The sequence below is a fragment of the Chelmon rostratus genome, chromosome 12 (genome assembly GCF_017976325.1).
Source record: "Chelmon rostratus isolate fCheRos1 chromosome 12, fCheRos1.pri, whole genome shotgun sequence".
In the NCBI taxonomy this organism is placed as follows: domain Eukaryota; kingdom Metazoa; phylum Chordata; class Actinopteri; order Chaetodontiformes; family Chaetodontidae; genus Chelmon; species Chelmon rostratus.
Window position 1 is genome coordinate 25808337 of NC_055669.1, and position 20835 is coordinate 25829171.

General features: G+C 42.7%; 1 protein-coding gene across 3 annotated transcripts; it reads right to left on the reverse strand.

The window, feature by feature from the left end:
• Positions 1 to 1740: 1740 nt before the first annotated feature.
• Positions 1741 to 17466, reverse strand: tmem71 (transmembrane protein 71). 3 transcript variants are annotated; one of them, XM_041949824.1, is made up of 11 exons: positions 17303 to 17466; positions 12887 to 12977; positions 12163 to 12224; positions 11703 to 11748; positions 9550 to 9759; positions 8583 to 8830; positions 7912 to 8106; positions 7667 to 7733; positions 7339 to 7400; positions 6972 to 7021; positions 1741 to 6877 (listed from the first exon to the last, which is right to left on the reverse strand). In XM_041949824.1, exons 3-11 carry the CDS (start codon positions 12191 to 12193, stop codon positions 6854 to 6856), a joined length of 933 nt encoding a protein of 310 aa, XP_041805758.1. In that variant the 5' UTR covers positions 12194 to 12224; positions 12887 to 12977; positions 17303 to 17466; the 3' UTR covers positions 1741 to 6853. The 3 variants fall into 3 exon arrangements, with proteins under 3 accessions (XP_041805758.1, XP_041805759.1, XP_041805760.1); XM_041949825.1 differs by having other exon boundaries at positions 17293 to 17466; XM_041949826.1 differs by lacking the exons at positions 12887 to 12977; positions 17303 to 17466 and adding an exon at positions 12664 to 12873.
• Between the last annotated feature and the right edge of the window lie 3369 nt (positions 17467 to 20835).

The following is a 20835-nucleotide window of genomic DNA, read 5'->3' on the forward strand; positions in this document are numbered from 1 at the left end:
AACGTGGCTCATATCCGGCGGACTGGTTCGTCAGCTGTTTGACAAACAGCTCTGATCACTGTCATGAGTTCATTCTGACAGCAACAAGTCCATCAGTCACACAAAGTTTCGTGTTGTGTCTGAAGCGGATGCGTCATGGCGATTCTTTAAACGCTCTATAGCCCCTAAAGAGAAATATAAGAAATAATTAGAGAAATCAGAGCCAAACTATCTGGAGGCTTTGCTTAGAGTCTATATGCGGTTTGAAGCCTTTAATTATAAATGTAACAGCTCTGTGTTTCATAACGGAGTGTTTCAGCTGTGGGGTTAATTCAGCACCACGGACAGAGCCGGACATGAAGCTTCACCTCACTTTAAAGACAGTTCAAATAATGCTGCAGGTGAACGTTGTCTCGTCTATTTCACTGAAGCTGATTAATGTTGAGATGTTTCACAGACTGCGCGAGGGGCGGAGTGGGATCAGGAAGCCGACCCCCCTCCCCCAGCTGGCCGAGCCATCAAAAAACTAATCAAACACAACACATCAAAAGAATAGGACCGCAAAGGTACCGAACTGTAAAAATGTCAGTCATAAAATGCACAAATGATGCAAACACATCCTACTATTTCATGTGCTTTTTAATTTTAATTTATTTGCGGAGTTCATTTTCACTGGCATTCATCCGACTGACGGGTCACTGAGGCGAGTCCTGCCCTCGGACGGTCCAGTTCACATGCTATTACTCAGTCTCACCTGCAGAGGGAGCGCCTCTGCTGTGGTTCGGGTTCAGAGTGAGGAGGCCGTGGCAATGCCAGAACGTACGACGTGCTAACCTGTGTGACTTCTTGTCATTGTCCACAGGTTGGTAAACTGTTAAACTCTGTAAATATTAAACAAAATGTTATAAAGTGCAAACGGATTCATAGGAGCTGACATCTGTCATTGACAGTTCCTCTCATCCCTTGCATGAGACACTGGGGGCCCTCAGCAGCTCCTTCAGCAACAGACTGCTGCATCCACCCTGTAAGAAGGAACACTACTGCAGGTTGACAGCTTTTGATACTGCTGGTTATTCTATTCTCCTTGCAGTGGACAGGTATAACAGGGTCTGCCCTAAACTGATTTGCAGTGTGCCCCAGGGGTCAGTCCTTGGTCCTATTGTCTTCTGCCCATACATGCCCCCCCTTGGTTTGTTAATTTGCCAATTTAAGGTTATTTCTGATCACTGTTATGCGGATGATACCCAGCTATACTTTTCTTTTCATCTGGATGACCTCAGGAAACTCTCTACCTTGTAGCCATCAGTGACTGGACATCTGGAAATCCTCGTCAGAGGCGCCAAGAGCATCTCTGATATAAAACATTTTATTGGTCATTTAGCAGCTAACGTGGAGTGAGCCTCAAGAACTAGTTTTCATAAAGGAAGTGGTCAAATGTTGTTTTCTTCCACCTAAGATGACGTAGGCCACACATTACACTGGTGTTGGCTGATCTACACTGGTTACCCACAGAATGTAGAATTGAGTTTCTTTTAATCACCTGTAAAACACTTCACAGGCTGGCCCCACTTCAGATTTCTCAAGGACTGTGTCCCCTGGCCACACATTAACACATTAATCTTGTTTCACAGGACGATTCGAAAGTGAAACAGGAGCAGAGTTTGTTTCTTCTTCAGTCAGATGTCAACTGACTTTCTGATTAACGTCCGACTGAAATAAATAGAAATACACAGTTACACAAAGCAAAGACAGGCCCACTGGTCGTCTTTATGACAGGCTTTAATACACAGAACATTTAAACAAAACATTTGCACTGAAACTGGAAGATACATGACAATATGCAAAATACTGTAAAAATTAAATCTTAAAACATAGCGCCATCAAGAGGCCCAAAAAGGCAACTACACATCTTCCAAATCACTGAACTACTGTTGGCGAATTTAGACTATTTACTGATTGAAACACAGAGATCAAGCGTCATTTTGGAAGCAAATTCGTCACGTTGATTAATACATAATTTGTTCATTTAGACCACATATGTCAAACTGATTCCATAAAGGGCCGTGTGGCTGCAGGTTTTAGTTCCAACCATGGAGGAGCACACCGGGCCAACCAATCAGCATCAAGGAATCACTTAGTTATCAGCTGAAGACTGAGATCAGCTGATTAATTGATTCCAGCCTGGTGTGCTCCTCCTTGATTGGAATGAAGACCAACAATATTTTTCGTGTATTCTAATTACAATGTAGTTTGTGTGTCTTTTAAGGTTTAATTTCACAATTGTCAGAGCGGGCGATTAACTATCAGACTTTAACAATATGAATACAGTGTAGTGGAATAAAAACTGAACAGATATAATAAGTGCTGTTACAAGCAGGGTATTACATTTCCACATTTGGAAACAAGTGCAGTCAATAATAAAAAAAACAATATACAACATCATCAGCTGCATTAAATCACAGATACGAGCTTATCTATAGGCTTGATTTATTCAAGATGATTCATATTAAATGTATTTTAGTCATAGAAACTTTCTGTCCCTTGTCTTTGCAGTAAATTCAATATTTTATAAGTGATTCTATAAAAGAAAAAGCACAATGAGAAACTACCAAACCTCCACATTTAACTTTGGTCATTTAAAGCTGCATTAAAATGTTGTTGGCCGCCAGGGGACCGAAGAACATGTTAGCAAACGTTTATTTACACATCACCAACATGATCATCCCACTGGAGCGGTGTTCGTGTCCACCTGATGGATCCAAGTCCAATGTTCCCTCAGTTCAAAAACTGGAGGCTAAAAGAGGCTAAAAGAGCTGCAGAGTTCGCTGCAATCATCACTCGCACATTACACAGTGTCATTTGAGCCATCGTGGATATAAAAATACTGAGAAGTGCAGCTTTAAATGCAAAGTAATAAGTCATGCAGAGCTGTGTTAATCTACATCTTGACTTTTGTTCACTGATGAAGTGTTTGTGATGTAACATTTCCTGAATTGTCACGATTTCTACACATTTGGCACTTTAAGTGAATAAAAACACACCAGACAAACCAGAAACTCGTGAGTTTCACAGAAAGAGAGACATTCGACCTGCAAAGGCCCGGTCACACCAGCATGAAAACCGAAAACTTCTGCAGCGAAATTTATTCTTTTCAATGGAATCAAGTTCAACTCTGGTGAGCTGAGACCTGAATCTGCACCACCGACCGACAGAGCCGTGGCTGCACACAGATAGGAGACAGGACGTCACACCAACACGTCTTTTTCCCAACAGCGTGCACATGCTGCCTGTTCGCTAAAGCGTTTCCCTCTTCAACAGCGAGTAGAGCAGAGACCAGACAGGAGCTTGTTGTCAGGTTGCTAGCATGTTAGACGTTAGCTCCGCGGCGACAATCGTTCACCAGCTAACCCTGCGAGCAGTGACTCCATCATCAAGCACATTCATTCACTGTCACTGCGCCACCTTCTGGTGTGACCGAACGTTAAAGCTTCATGTCACAGATCTGAAGCCACGTTCCCGTCAGATCAGACGGATGGCCGCAAAAAGATTCCCATGGTCACGACTTCCCATGGTCACGACACATGTGAGGGTTAAAAATACTAATACGTCCATCAAATGTTGGTTTAATTACATCAAATGACAGACTTTGGACCGTGTGAGGCGTTCAGGAACTCGCATGTCATTTTACACCAAGTTGTAAATATGAAGAAAAACTTTACAGACTTGGATGTCGACATGGACAGTGTTTACAAGTCACAAACTGGTCATTAATGCCTATATGAATGATTTTCACAACTGTCTGAACAGAAAGGAGGTTTTTCAGTCTAATCCATTCAGACGATCGGGAACATGAACTAAAGATAAAGCGACAGAACTTCACACACAGAATCACATGACACCATGCAAATTTCACTCAGACAGAGCTGATATGTGCTGCGGGTGAAAACAAAGCACAGCTCATCTCTTCCTCCTTCAGCTTTGCTAAAAGTCTTGGCGAGGTTCGAGGCCCAAACGTGACTGAATGTAAAAAAACTTCATAAAGTCAAAGCCTTATAAAGTCATACAGTACTGGTTTTTGTACATTTCTTGGTCCCGGGTTCCTGCCTCACCTCTTCTCCTGATGAAAACATTTTCCTTTTCCTCCCACAGGAATCACAGATCGATAACTGATCAAACTGTTTGCATTGATGTGACGTTTTGTGAGCTTCGGGCGATCAGATACTGAGACTGTGTGATTCTTTGTGGATCTTTTTTCAAAGCATGAGGTTTATATTTATGATGAAAGTCAAAAGACGATTTTTTTTCCTTTATTGTGACTTTAAAGGTTCCCTGATCCCAAAATGATCCTCCCTGCACACTTGAGGTGTTAAATTCACCACAGTTGAGTTTTCTGGAGTTATTGCTGCTGCAGAAAGTATCATAGAGTGAAATGTGACTGTACATATTCACACAGAAGCAGACCTGACTCACAGTGGAGTTGTAAATAGGTTTTCCCTGCCTGTGATGCCAGCTGGGTGGAGTTTGTCCCACAGAAACCTTCCAGGTGGCCTTTCTGGCACAGCGGACTTTCTTTTTGAAGCTAAGGAAAAAGTGGATCAGTGGATGTGAAACTGCTTTTTCCCAGCTGGTCAGTGAAGGAGCCGTTGAGTCAGGTGACATTAGAGTTTTGGAGAACTTGGAGAAATTCAGAAATTTTAATCAGTTTGGATCAATTCAGCAACTGACACCAATCAGAATCTCTAAGGCTCACTAATTAACTCATTAAGTGGACTCTTCTTGATTAATTAAGACTGTACAAACAACACTGTGGTTTTTTTGAGTTATGTGGTGGTTGGAGTTTAGCCCCTTGCTAAGCTAAGCTAACCACATCCTGCCTTCAGCTCCACACACAGACATGAGATTAATGTCCATCTGAACACTGAACCTTCAGCACATTTCCAAAAATGCTGAAACATCCTTTAAAGTAACCTTACAGGTGTGACTGCACTCGGATATGATTGGATATCCACTAATCTGCCTCATATATTTCTTCACAGCAATTTGTTCAGACATCCAATGAGTGAACACAGCTAAATAAATTGGAAAATCTATATTTTCTAGAGCTGGTTTAAAGTTTCCCTAATGTGGGAAACTCCACCCATCTGCTCCAGCACTCCAAACACAGAGAATAAACGCTGGAGCAGGTCTGTTTCTGTTTCAGCAGCATTTCTTAGGTTTAAATCAAACACTTCCCTGTATTATTCTGTATTTCTGCTCTGCTGGCTGATATAAAGGCACTTCAGCTGAAGAGTTTCACTACAAAATGCTGCAGAGAACAACGTGATCGTTTAATATTTAAAATACAAAGCTGCTACTCTTAAAGCTACACAAGAGAACAATCATCCTCTGGCTTCACGGATCGAGTCTGTTTCAGATGAATGACATCTGATCATGTTTAACTTGATGTCACTGTATGCATCAATCAGAACGAGGTAAGTTTATGAAAAACCACCGAAACAACAACGTGTGCGTCTGCAGATAGTTGTGCTGATGAATTTAGCTCCTCGGTACTGTGAACCGTGAAACAGCCGCGGCACTGTTTTTGCAGGGAGTCTGTATTTGAGCAGAGGTTGTTTGTGGGTTTTTCTTTGCTTTTCTTTGTTGGTCTACCTGACTCCGTCTTGGTATCAACAGAACTAATTTTCCACTGATTGGTGTTTCCTTTGAAAGCCTTTTATATCCTTTTCGTCCTGGTCTTCTGCTTTGCTTTGGTGGTGCAGCCCTGGATTAAGTGTGCAGTTCAGAACCTGACTGACTTTTTATACACGGACACTAATTACAATCAAACAAGTCGCAGGTGTGGAAGCTGGTGTGCGTCAGCTTCTGTGTATATTTCCAGGCTAGAAATTCAGTGCTATGCAACCTTTTGATCAGGGCCATCTGGGTGATTTCAGTTATCATTATGATTAAAAAATCTTACCAACAATTGTGTGATAATAAATGGCTTCATCCGACCACAATCACTGACTAAATGTTTAGTCAGCTGTCAGTCAGGTGACATTAACATAATCAATGTCTCCTCCTCGTGATGCATTTACATCATCAGTATCAAAACAGGGAACCCCTTCCTGTTTCCTTGATTATGTGCTGTTGCATGCACCTTTTTTTTGGCGCTTATCTCCTGTGGTTCCAGTTCCAGCTCGTCTATTTTAAATAGACGTGAGGCTTCACAGCGATGCTCACTGCTTATTTGTTTGGCTGCTGGACGTGAATTTGTTCTCCAGACGAGTAAAATCTGACGTTTGGTCACGTTGGACACCCCAAACAAGCCAAGTTCAACTATTAACAATCGAAGACACACTTACAGTAAATACATCAGGTACATCTGGATGTTTTATATTTGATCAGGACTCTTTATGTTGTGTAGCTGCTGAACGACAGTAACTTGTGTCACCATGCTGATGAGCTCCTTCAGCGGTTTAACAGAAACACATCTGATTCAGCTTTTGTACTCCGGTAATACATGGCAATGGTTCCAACACTTAACACCTTTAACACCTGGATGCATCACCGTGCCAGTGTTACCGGGGCTTCGCTCTGGATTTAAAGGTTAAATGCTGTAAATGTGTCAGCTTCAGTTTAATTTCAGCCCTTTTGATCGATGCATCTCGGCACAGAAAACACATCCTGATAAAGATTTACATTCGAAAAGTGATCATTGTTATAAAACATTTACTGACAAAGAATCAAACAGGTGTTTCTGTAAAGTGCTTTCGGAGCTCAGTATTACTTGGTCCTTTAACTGCAACAAACAGTTAGTGAAATGTAAAGTCCATCAGACCTTTTCTGTCCCTCTTCTAGTTTCACGAACACTGGAAACTGTCTCCTGATGCTTTTACTCGTTTCTTGATGTGATATCCTGAAAGACAAAGACAGAGTCATCTGAAACTGTTATATATTTCTTCATTGCTTGTTGACAAAATGAGGTGAAACTCGTTTGATTTTGGACTCACCTCCGTCTTCGCCCTCCTCCACTTGCCCACTGGCCCCGACTTTGTCAGGACTGAAAGAGACCAGATCACCAGAGATGTTTTAACATGAGGAAACTGTGACGATACGATGCTGCTAAACTGATGTGATACTAAACTAAAATTCATCGTCTATATAGACCAAATATTTGAATTTGAAAACAGCGTGAATTCAGCCTTGTGAGCCTGCAAAAAGTCCCTGAAACAAGCATTTAGACCATCGTGGCTCCAGAGCTTGTGTCAGCGTCGCTCATTTAGAAAAATGATTAAAATAATGTAACATGTAAAACAAATGTTTCATTGTAGGTTTTCTGTTGCTGCAGGAAACTCCATCACATCCAGTAAAACTTACGCATGAATGACGTGATCATCACGAACACGGCCGATGCAACCGTCGCGCTCCACAACAGACACCTGCAGGGATGGAAAAAGTTGGTCCGGTTTGAACATGTTAAAAAAAAAAAACACGCTGAACTGAATCCCAAACAAAAGATACGATTTTCAAGATTTGAGGATTCAAGTCAGGCTTCTCTTGATTTGTCGAACACGATCACCTGACTGGTTTTATCATCGGTTATTAGCTGCAGTTCCTCTGATGGCCACTAGATGAGCCAAGCAAACTGTATTGAAGTGAATGAGATGGTCTGTTTAATTGATTAAAAATTCAAATATAGTTTTACCCGGAGTATAGAGCAGTGAAGATGAAGATGGTGAGGATGAAGAGGAGAAGAGACCTCATTGTTAATCCTGAAACACAAATACAGACAAATACAAAGAGAGTCTGAGAAAGATCAAAATACACATTCAATAAAATTCTACTTCGTTAGCAGCTAAACTCTGGTCAGATTAGCGAGGCCTCTGGCTCTCTGACAGGACGATACTCAAACAACACAAACACGAAAGAATTAATAAACAAAAAGCCCACCTGTGTGCTCAGGTGAGACCTGGCAGCAGCAGCTGTTGGTGTAGAAGGATGAGGGAGGCGGGACTTCAGAGAGGCCGCCCAGTGATTGGGTGAACCGCTCTTTTGATTGACATATCTCAGAACAAATCTCCTCCTGGATGAGCAGTGTCGGGGGCGGGGCCACTTTGTCAGGTGGAGGTGGGATCTCAGTGTGGTCTGACAGAGAAAGATAAATAAATAAATGAATGAACGAGCGCCTCGCAGATGTTTACCTCCACCAACCAGTCAGACTGCAGTTTACATCCATGTCTGTCCAGACTCATCTAACATCTGTGTTTCTGCAGAACAGCACGATGTCACAGTGAAGCTGACCTTTGACCTTTTGGATAGAAAACGTCATCACGTCCTCATTTTATCCTCTGAGACACTTGTGTGAAATTTTGTTGTTATTAGTAAGTGAATTCTGGAGTTGTTGCCAAAACTGTGTTGCGTGAGGTCACAGTGACCTTTGACCTCTGACCATTAAACCCTAATCAGTTCATCCTTGAGTTGAGTGAATGTTTGTGCCAAATTTGAATTGCTGAATTGTGTTCCTGAGATATCGCGTTCTCGAGAATGGGACCTGCTGCTTGTGTTGAGGTGGATCTGGAACCGACGTGTCATCGGGCTCAACTGAAACCTCTGTTACCAACCGTAAGTGAAGCTGCGGCTGTCGTCCAGCTCGGTGCTGTTGAATCCGGACCAGGATGACTCGTGCGACGGGGCCAGGTCCTCCTGGCCGGTCCTTGCCCAGTCCTGGTCCTGGTCACAGATCTGGTTCTGTCCTGTCCCGAACACGCCTCTGAAGACTTTCTCGTCGAGCCAGGACTGGCAGCTCTCCGTCACGTCGCTCAGCAGGCGAACCAGAGAGCTGCGAGGCCGCCGTCTGCGCCGGAAAACCCTGAGAGACGAAAAATAAAGAGAAAATATCCTGATGTTCGAAAAATGGTCTTTTCAAACAGTCTGACGTCATCGTCCACAGTAAATCACAGCGACAGTAAAGCTGCAGCTGTTCAGCCATTTGCTTCTAACTGTACTGACATCAGTCATGTCAGAGAACAAAGAAACTCTCTGAATGTTGATGCTGAAGGTTTCAATAACACGCCGGTCTCCTAGCAACCACGACGGACATCACAGCCTGGCTCGTGAACACGGCAGACGTCAGACGTGAAGAATTTACAGCTTTTAAAACTGCCCGACATCCACTGAACGGCTCACTCTGATTGGCTGCTGACAATGACCTCATCGCTATAAAGAGAGGTGTTTGAAGACGAGGGAGTGTGTGTGTGTGTGTTTGTGTGTGTGTGTGTGTGTGTGCTGCTGATGTGACTTAGAAACATCAGCAGTTTCTTGTTGGCTGACTGTTCATTTCATTCTGCTGAAATCACAGTTGAACACCTGGATGCACCTGCAGGATTTATGACTTCATGGCTAGTTTTGAGCCAATCATGGTGCAGAATTAACCTTGAGCTGAGAATGGACTTGAGAGGAGACACCTTGTGTCCTGCCTTTGAAATAAAACAGTCGTGCTTGTTGAACAGTTGCACTTGGACTAAAGACCGTATGTAAACACTATGGTACAAATAAAGTTTGCTATCAGTGCTTTAGGACTGCTCTCACCTGACCAGGTTCTCTTTGTAACACACGTTGGTTTTGCAGGGAGTCAGCGACACGTTGCCGTCATCGTCCCAGGAGAAGCTGTCCTCTGTGACGCTGTAGTAACCGTTGGTGAGGAGACGCGGCGAGCGGCGGCAGGAGCACGGATCACCGCCGTCCACGGACGAGTAACAGACGTACGAGGAGTCAGGAGAGAGGAGAGACAGGTCGAGGCTGAGGGAGACACAGACAGGATGTTAGCATGTGGGATACCAGTAGCAAAGCTGTCCCCCGATCTGGATGAGCCTGGGGAGTCCGACTACAGGTCAAAAATCACGTCACTTCATGCCGTAAAATTCTAAAATCTACCATCAAATTCACATCAGCCACAAATGTAGGTGATTTTGTTCATGACATGCTAACAAGCTAAATGTTTCCATGTGAACATGCTGTCTGCACAGGCCCAAAACTAAGAGCCAAACCTGTCCAGTACCCATTTCTTCAAGACCTGACTGAGCCTGACAGGTACTGCCTGATTTCAGACCCGAACTTTACTAATTTTTGTACTAAATTTCCTTTGAAAATAACCAAACATGAGAGTTCAAGATTTACACAACAAAACGCCTGTTGTTAACATGCTAACTGCACCTGTGTTAACATGCTAACTGCACTCGTCATTAACATGCTAACTCTACCTGCTGTTAACATGCTAACTCTACCTGCTGTTAACATGCTAGCTGTGCCCATAGTTAACATGCTAACTGCAGTCGTCAATAACATGCTAACTCTACCTGCTGTTAACATGCTAGTTGTGCCTATAGTTAACATACTAACTTTACCCGTTGTTAACATGCTAACTGCACCTGTGTTAACATGCTAACTGTACTTGTTGTTAACATGCTAACTATACCTGTTGTTAACATGCTAACTGCACCTGCTGTGAACATGCTAACTGCGCCAGTTGGTAACATGCTAACTGTACCTGTTGTTAACATGCTAACTGCACCAGTTGGTAACATGCTAACAGTACCTGTTGTTAACATGCTAACTACACCTGCTGTTAACATGCTAACTGCACCTGCTGCTAACATGCTAACTGCGCCAGTTGGTAACATGCTAACTGTACCTGTTGTTAACATGCTAACTGCACCAGTTGGTAACATGCTAACTGCACCTGCTGTTAACATGCTAACTGCGCCAGTTGGTAACATGCTAACTGTACCTGTTGTTAACATGCTAACTACACCTGTTGTTAACATGCTAACTACACCTGCTGTTAACATGCTAACTGCGCCAGTTGGTAACATGCTAACTGTACCTGTTGTTAACATGCTAACTGCACCAGTTGGTAACATGCTAACAGTACCTGTTGTTAACATGCTAACTGCACCTGCTGGTAACATGCTAACTGCACCAGTTGGTAACATGCTAACTACACCTGTTGTTAACATGCTAACTGCATCTGCTGGTAACATGCTAACTGCGCCAGTTGGTAACATGCTAACTGTACTTGTTGGTAACATGCTAACTGCACCAGTTGGTAACATGCTAACTGTACCTGTTGTTAACATGCTAACTATACCTGTTTTTAACATGCTAACTATTCCTGTTTTTAACATGCTAACTGCACCTGCTGTTAACATGCTAACTGGGCCAGTTGTAACATGCTAACTGTACCTGTTGTTAACATGCTAACTTTACCTGCTGTTAACATGCTAGCTGTGCCTATAGTTAACATGCTAATGCTACTTGTTGTTAACGAGCTAACTGCACCTGTTGTCAACGTGCTGTGATTTGGCCCTGCAACGCTATCAGCTATTAGCATTCAGCTTCAAGCACAGCTGAGTCTAATGTCTATATTTGTGTCACTAGTTAAAGTAAGTTAAAGTAGTTAAAGTAAAAGTAATTGACTTCAGTCTGAAAGGTGTAGTTACAGTCAGGTAACAGTCAGGTATAGTGTTAAACATCAGTCAGATCTGCTCACAAAATAAACCAAATGCCTTTCGCCTCTTTCTTCATTTAAAGCAGACGAGATTTCTTGTTTTTACGTTTCTAAACCTGGACACAGTTTGAGCGCTTCACTTGTTGTTGCTATGAAAACAGTCAGCTTTTTCAAACATGTCCAACACTTGTGTGGCAGCAGAAAACACCTGAAAAGGTAAAGGAAGCAGACGTACCTCTGACAGGAGTGACTGGCCCTCAGCCGTCGTTTGATCGGTGAACCTGAACAGCAGATATCAGAAAAGATCTTAAAGAGGTGAGACACACTAATGAAACAGGCTCCAGCCGTTCTGTCCTATCAGCGTGAAGAGCCAGAGGACATTCCTGAGCTGGGAGCCACTCGAGTAAATGTACTCTTCTGAGCAGAGCTGACGTGATGCTGATAAATACTCTGCAGGAATGTGACGGACAGAAGCTTATTGTTGTGCTCCTTTAAAGACCATTCATGTCACTTTATGTGCATTTGTGCACAAACTGAGCAGATAATGTCGTCTGTTCAGTGTTTCCAGTGTTTCTTTGAGCATGATGTTGAATTTCAGACCCCGTTTTAATATGAAATTGTGCTGAGCCATCATTACTTGTTGACACGTTTGATGTTGTACATATCTGATGTTCATGCTGTCGGCGGTGACGTACTTGTAACAGCTCCGGAGAAGAACAGAGCCATGTTTGTCCGCGGCCGAGCGTCTTCTGTCGATCTGCGAAAGACATCAGAAACCCGACACCAGCAGTGAGACGCACGCAGCCAACAGACAGCATGAAAAGACCAACGATCTCTTTACAAACACCTCGCAAATATTTGGTTTCATTTTTTAAAAAAAGGGTCAGCAGTTTCTCAAACAGGAGGAATTTGTTGGGACTATTTTCAGCGGCGGATGAATCCACATTTGGTGCTGTATGAGTGTTTGTGGCAGCAGGACGGTGTGTGTGTGTGTGTGTGTGTGTGTGTGTGTGTTCGTGGTAGCGAAGGACCAACAGTGAGGCTCACTGATGTGTTTTAATGGAGCTCTGTGGCTCAGAGGAAGAAGAGCTGTGATACAACATTCACTGCTGGTTTGAGTCAGGAGGAGAAATATGAAATAAAGTTCACCAGGCAGGAGAGAGGAAGAAGAGCAGGCACAAAAATGGAAGTAAAACCTTTGTTCAGTGACTTCAGCTCTTCAGAAATCCACCGTCCTCCCTGATCTGCTCTCCAGTAACTTATTACAGCTCAGTTAGTCCTGATCAGAAGAGATGCCTCTCCGGTCTGAGAACTCCAGGGATGAACTGAGTTAAGGCCGTCCGAGCCAAAATAAATCTAATCCAGAGTGATCACAGTACAAAAGCTGTGCAGGACATTTAGAAAGTTTTGAAGTCTTGCCTTTGAACTTGATGAGGCCTTCAGTTTTCAGTGTTTCGTGTTGTGGTTCTCTCACATCCTGCGGGGACGGAGCAGCAGCAGCAGCAGCAGCCTGGGAAGAAACGCAGAAGAAAACAGAGAAAAACAGACGGGCTGTGACTCTGAGCTCATGTTTCCTGTTAACTCTGCGTCTGCCGGGGGGAACTTTACCCCTGACAGGCTCACACTGACTGCACGGGGAACCAAATGACTGTGACGCATCAGCAGCCGGGACCGGGAGGGAGATTTTTGGGTCATCCAGATATTTCTGAACTTAACTCACGAAGCCGGCTCACTGTTTAATCACCGGAGATCACCATGGTAACCTATGCTGCATCTTCAAAGGATCAGTTCAAAACCAACCAACAGCCTGCCCACTGACCAATCAGATCACTACAAAAATCCCTACAGGATCCTGACAGTGACAGAAGAGTTAACGATGAAGCCACAAACAAAGATCAACAGATATTCTTACGGAGCAGCGAGATTGTTTTGCTCTTCCAGGGTTTCCACGTGTCCACTCCTCCTTCAATACTCTCACATTCTGCTCATTTCCAGGTCCAAACTTCTACTTTTGTGTCTACTACAAAATGATGCTCTAATGTTCAAAAAACACGTCACCAGCTGCCCGCAGCGCTCTGTCTCTTTAAGGCTTTAAGTCTGCTCTGATTGGTCAGATCTGACTGTCTCGTGTCTCTGTCTTTGGACACTGATATCGCTGATGATCAGGGGATGGCCTCAGTGATGTTCAGGGTGGTTTGGATCACCTGCTGCAGAGTCCTCCCGTCCTACCAACGTGTCAGTTTGTCATGTAAAAGCCGCCACAGGAGGTTTGGTTTTCCATCATTATTTTTGTGTTTTCATTTGTTCAGACTGGCAGCTAACCTGCCGACAGTATCCTCTCATCTAACACTGGAAATAAGTGCATTTTCTCATCTGTCACATAAATCCAGTGTGAAATAAAGACTGAGCCGCTGAGGGCAGTCGCAGGTCTGACACCGCTGTTCAGCTAAGTGGTCAGATGAAGTGGGCCAGCGTCTGTTGGTGGGCAGCAAACAGAGACTGTGCAGTGAATGCGGGGGGCGGGGGGGGGGGGGCTGAGGAGGGGCTGTGTGTGTGTGTGTGTGTGTGTGTGTGTGTGTGTGTGTGTGTGTGTGTGTGTGTGTGGTGGGGGGGCTCTTCCCATCGCCCTCTGTTTCAACTGAAAAATGCTCCCGATGAGTTCAAACAACACTAACGGTCTAAAGCCCTGCTGGCGCCCCCCAGAGGCTCAACAGCTCATCAACAGTCTGATGATTTAGCTCTTAGTGTGTCTAAAAATGCAGAGTTTTTCCTGAGGGTGGCGCTACAGGAAAGTTATCACGAGCTCATTCAAACCTGAAGGAGTCGTCCTCAGGAGAGCAGGCAATCTGACGTTTCACATTTCTACCAAAAATATTAGGATTAATCCATCATTTTCCAGGACTTTCCAGGACTGGAAAGTGGTGAATGTAACTGAGTACTTAAGTACAATTACTCAAAGTAAATATTTGTACTATACCTGACTACAGACTTTATGCTACTTCTACTCCACTAAATCTCAAAGGGAAATACTCTGAAGTACTTTCACTCCACTACATTTAGATTTTACATATAAACCATAATATTAGTTTAATAAATATGACGAAGAGTTCTAGAAAAATGACCCAGTAGCATAAAAAGTTGTGAAGAGCTCCACATTGACAATATTTAAATACTTCTTACATGTTAATGCATTATTAACAATATTCTATTGATATGGATAAAACCTATAAAAGTGAATGGGGCCATTTAGCTTGAGTGCTTTTACATTTAATACTTTAAGTACATTTTACTTTCAGTACGTTGGCTTAAGGACACAAACAAAACAAATCTGAATGTATAACAGCTTATTTTTATAATGTGGTTTTGATAAAGTTAAGAAACCTCAGGACTTGTTCCAGCATTGAAAGAATCCCAGGTTTTCAAGGATTTCCAGGATGGCTGTGAGCCCAGCAGTCCAGCAGATATCCCTGACATGCCTGATATCCCCGTTCTGGTGTATTTTATAATGTGTGCAAACAAACAAGTTAAATCACTTTCTGAGCAAACTGGGCCGACAAATATCAGATTTTAAAATGTGACAAAAAGTAGCTCTGAACAGTTACTCTCTCTTTAAAATACCAGCAACAGTCAAAGTGTCTCCTTCCTCTGACAGCAGAGACTCTTCCTCACGCTGAGGCCACATTCCCTGACAAAATGCCGGAAAACTGGACTTCCTCTTCAAGATGGGTTTTCATAAAAATAACTCGTGTAGAGAACTATGACAAGCGAGCTACGAAATCACGTGCGTGTTCTTTAATAGAACAATAAGAGAGCAGAGATGTGGTTTGGTAGACTCACTCTAGTCGAGGGCCTGCAGACAGGGGCACATCGCTGCGTGTTTCTACATGGTGAGTTTTGGTTTTCGTCACCGAAACACTGAAATCCGTTTTGCAGGATGAAGGGAGTCCACCTGGTGTCTTTTCTACACGCACGACCTCAGAGATTCAGCTGAAACGGCGAGAAAGATGTACATCTAAAGAATGGAAGCGCTTGTCCAGAGAACTCAGAACCAGGCTTATCCAATTCAAGCTTCTGAACAGAGTCTACTGGACCCCCTCCAGGTTATACAGAGTCAAGTTAAAGCAAGACCCAGACTGCTGGAGGTGCCAGAACGGGGAGGGTACCTTAACTCACGTGCTGTGGAGCTGTCCCAAAATACAAAAATTTGGTTTGAAGTTCACAGTAATGGAACAAAGATTGTAGGACGTGACACCCCCTCCTCCCAGAGTCTGTACATTCTGGGGGACCCATCCCTACTCGATGACCTCAATGACCATGTCGCAGAGTGGGTTCAGGCAGCACTGATGCTGGGGCGCAAGCTTATTATTTAAGAATGGAAGGCATCTTCAACCCCCCCTGTCAGCCCTTGGCATACTCACTTAGCCCAATTAGCTGCTTTGGAGGGCCTATCATATAGACTAATAGACAGAGTGGAATACTTCAATCTGAAATGGGAACGATACCTGTTGGTATCCCCCCCCCCCCTTTTTTTCTTTTCTTTTCTCTTTCTCATTGTCCTTGTGCTGTTTTGTCCTGTTTCTTGTCGGGCTGCTTTTGTCTTATTGTTGCTTTTCTTTGTTATATACTCGAGCACAAACACTGTACAGTATTTGCTGACTTTTTATATCCAATTCTCATCATCGCTGCATTGTCGGCATTTACAACATGTGTACATGTACTGTGTGAAAAAACAATAAATTGTGAATCATAAAAAAAAGAATGGAAGCTGATGGAAAAATCTGACACTTCACAATTTCAAGAAAAAGCAACAATCCAGAAAAAGAACATATGCTGTAATATTTGTTCTCCTGTGGTATCGATGGTATGATATCTCCAAACCTAGTTATTAACAGTCACCAACTTTAAGCTTTGTAACAGGCTTAGATTTGTTAATGTATTTAACTTCCCCCATACTGTTTCATGTTGGACTCTTCCCAGTCTGTGTTTCCCAGCATGCCTTGCAGCAACAGTCTATCTCTGTCGGAGCTGCTGATGTTGGAGGAAAATGCGTAACAGGAAACACAAAGATGGATCAAACCATTCCAGCAGCTCCAGCAGTCTGTTCTACTACCAGACGAACTCCAGCATGTTTCAGCTTCATCGCACTTATCTTCATCTGAGGCTTTCATTTATTCTCCTCCCATGTAATGCTACTTTGTTGCCACTTATTGCATCACGTGTGTGATGCTCTATTTTCAGTTTACAGCGTTGTAGTAATTAGACATTACTGTATTGAATTTTTAAATAATGTCCATGCAATATTCCTATGTCGTGTTTAAGCTGTTCAGAAGTGAGGCTGTACTGTGTTCTCTCTTATTTTGAGGTTTATTACATAGAATATTGCTCGGATGCCTCACAGTGTGTTTATTTCTTTATGATTCAACTATTCCACAGACGACCCAGGTCACCCATTGACTATCTCACCCTGTATCTGAACATTCCTGTAATATTTCCACGATAAAGCAGGTCTGCTGTGTCTGCTGGTATCGTCATGCAAGTGCAACACATCAGATCAGAGTGAACCGAAATCATGACGAATAAAGAAAACTTGCATTTGTCATGATGCACATAAAAGACGTATGACTTCATCGTTTCTAAACGAACAGCTGAAAAATGTTTGGTTTGTTTTGTTTTTGCACGAAATCAAACTTATGTTAAATTAATTTTAGTTACTTACTGAGGTGAAAACACTCAAACGCCTCCTGTTTATTCTTGTTTTTATGTTTTCACGTTGATCTGAGAAGAATCTTCTGTTCAAAGCCAGACAAAGAAATAACGGGACGGACCTGAACTCACCGCGTTTCTTCTTCTCTTCTTCTGAGCGATAGAACTTTATTCCCCCTCGCCTTCTCCTCCTCCTTCTTCTTCTCCTTCTTTTGTTTTCTGCACTTTCGTTTTCAAAAACGTGAATTTTCCTCCGGTGAATAAAAACAAGCAGCAGACTCGAGCCCCGCAGCCCCGCAGCCCCTCAGCTGTCACTGCGCCTCGCCCACACACAGGAAACAGCTGCCGAACACGAGACAATACAGGTTCCGGTCACGGGTTTCAAAGTAAAAGCCTGTCGATGTTTAAATAAGCAACATTTTGAAAACACTTTTTATGACTGGTGAGAAAAGTACTCAAATCATTTACTGAAGTAAAAGTAGCAATTCCACAGTGTAAAAATACTCTATATTTAAGAAGTTACTGAAGTAAAAGTACAAAAGTAGAATTAGAAGAAAAAGGTGATGATGCAGAATGCTCCATTTTCCAATAATACAGGATACAATACATCACTGCATTATAATCTTTGAGAAATTAATATGTTAATTTATATGTTGCTGGGAAAAGTGGAGCTGATTTTAATAGTTAGTCTACAGCTGTGTGTCTGAATCTATAATAACGCATTATATTTTATTTGTGTTTGTTGATTTGTTGATGATATTTTGTATTCATATCTGAACCTGTGAGGCAACCTGGAACTAAATGTATCAAATAAATGTAGTCTTGTAGAAGAATGAGTGAATGAGAAAATAGTACTGAAGTACAGGACTTCCTCATAAAAACATAACAGAGGTGGAACAGATGGTACAGGACGGATCAAAGATAGCAGACAGAAAGAGGACGACTCCCAAATCTCCCAAATCAAGACTAAAATGATACAAAGACCTCCAGTACGTTCTGTTTTCTTGATCATGTTTCCTACTTTGATTTCTGTTTTCACTTTGTGTTTCTGTTTCACTGCTGTTCAACCAGGTCTTTTAGGGACAAATCAGATGACTGAATGATTGAAAAAATAGTAATCATAATGATCATAATAAAATAGAATATGCTCATTTACAAATACATGACACTGAACCTGACTGAGCCTGCTCAGCGTCTGATGTTCACGTGGAGCAACGAGCCACAGCGCTTTCTTTTTACTGAAGCGACACTGATTCAGCACACTGTGTTTGAAACAGTTTGATGTCCATTTCCAGGACAGAATGTCACAAATGTCACTTTATCACTGATGCTTGATGCTTCTGCGCTGGAACAGGTGGAGCTACATTACCTGTGACGGTGCAAGAAATCAATCAAGTCTGGACTCAGAGTTTCCAGACCAGGACGGTCTGGCTGTGAGGCGACAGAGCGAAACCCTGAAGCAACACGACAGCCTCATTCTGAAGCTTCATCTTCATCAAAATCTACATAAGAAGAAACCAAACAGGCTCAAGTCCACAACGACACAACATCTGTTCTCTCATGTGTGTCAGGACTCAAGAAAACTTCACACCCAAACTCCACCAAACGAATCGTGATTGTTTTTCCACTTGATTTTAGTCTGAGTAATAAATCCTCTTCATTGACTTTGTGCACAAACAAAATGTTGGTTGTAAAAAGCAACAAGTGATAAAAACTCTGCTCATTTCTGTGTGATGAAGCTGCTTTAGTGAGGAAAGTTGAAAGGTCAGAGACCGACAGATGCTCCGAACACGAACACCGAACAGGAAAACGGCCTCAGTTATTCTCTCATATTAGTTTCACATGTTCTCCGTCAGCTTTGTGTGATGGAATGAAGACAAGAAGAAAAGACTTTGTTCCTGTTGGTTTATTCCTGATGGAAACCTTCAGTTTGTTCACACCTGCTATAACTGCTCCCAAAGTTTTCTACTGGTACAGATAAGCCACGCTCCAACTGATGTTTACCAGCATTTATTTTCCTCTTCGCACAGCAAACACCGTGAAAAACTGTGCAAAATTAACAATACAAAAACAAGCATGTGTCAGCACAAACAAATCCTCAAACTTAAATAAATCATCTATTTAAAATAAATTACAAAAACATACCGTATGCGCCTAATTTAGGAGTTGGTACAGTCCCTTAGTGTCTATTTTCTTGTTTTCACCGTCCAGCGTCTGTTTTCTGCGTCTGTTTTCCTGGCAGCACATTTCCTGTGTCTGATCATGTGACGCTGCATGCTGACTATTTAGAGCAATACACAATGTGACCAGTAGGTGGTAGTAACATGACAAAGAACTTGCAGACATTTAAAACAAGACATTTTCTCTGCAGTAACATAAAACTTTGTACAAAAGAAACACATTTTTCTGTGACAGCTACACTGCCACCACAATTACAAAGATTTACATTCATCCATATGTTAAACAAATTAAATCTTGTAATTTTCCTGAATTGACAATCAACCATCAAACCGTGCTGCCTCAATAACATCAAAACAATTTAATCTTCAAACCTGCAGACCACTCTTCTGTGTTTGTGTTATCAGATTTTTGTACCTTGTCACTAGGACTCATTTTCAACTAGTATTACTAGTTTTTGAACTGGTCGCTCAAGAAACGACAGTTGCTTCAAACGTTCACCTTTCTTCCCTAAATCCCTCTGTCCTATTTGGATCTTAACCTTTCGCACAAGATCATCATCATCTTCACTCGTCTGAACTACTCTGGCCAATTTCCACTCATTTCTGTGAATATTGTCCTCCTTGACTATCACTACATCCCCAACTTGCACATTTCTTTTAGGCGCATGCCACTGTTGTCTTAGGCTTATATTGGCCAAATATTCTTTGCGCCACCTGCTCCAGAATTGCTCTGTTAGATATTGCACCCTCCGCCACCTCATTCTGGCATACAAATCTTCCCTGACAAATTTGCCAGGAGGTGGAAGGGGCAGAGACATTTTCATCGTGAGCAAATGATTAGGTGTCAAAGGCTCAACACTTGTGGGGTCACTGATTGTATCTGTAGTGAGTGGGCGATTGTTCACAATCGACATGATCTCGTAGAAGAATGTTCTCAATGAGGTGTCATCTAGCCTTCCTGTGGCTTGTGCTAAGACAGGACTCATTACACTCCTGACTGTCTGAATCTGGCGTTCCCAAACTCCGCCCCTGTGACTTGCTTCGGGAACATTCATTTGGAAGTCACAATCTTCTCTTCGTCTAACTCCAATAGACTTTTTTCAAACTCATTCTTTGCCCCGACAAAATTTGTATCTCGGTCGCATCGAATCTGTCTCACTGCTCCTCTGATTGCTATGAAGCATCTCAAAGCATTTATAAATGCATCAGTGGTGAGATCCACCAGCATTTCAATGTGAATGGCTCTGGAGCTTAAACATGTGAACAACAGGCCATATCGCTTACATTCTTTCCGACCTAGCCTTGTGTAGAAGGGGCCAAAACAGTCGAGTCCTGTGTATGAGAAAGGGGGTGAGGGATCTACTCGGTCAACTGGCAAGTCAGCCATGCGCTGCTCTTCGACCGGTCCGCGCACCTTTCTGCAAGTGATACAACACTTAATATGTTTGGCCACTACCTTACCAGCACCTATTACCCAATAACCAT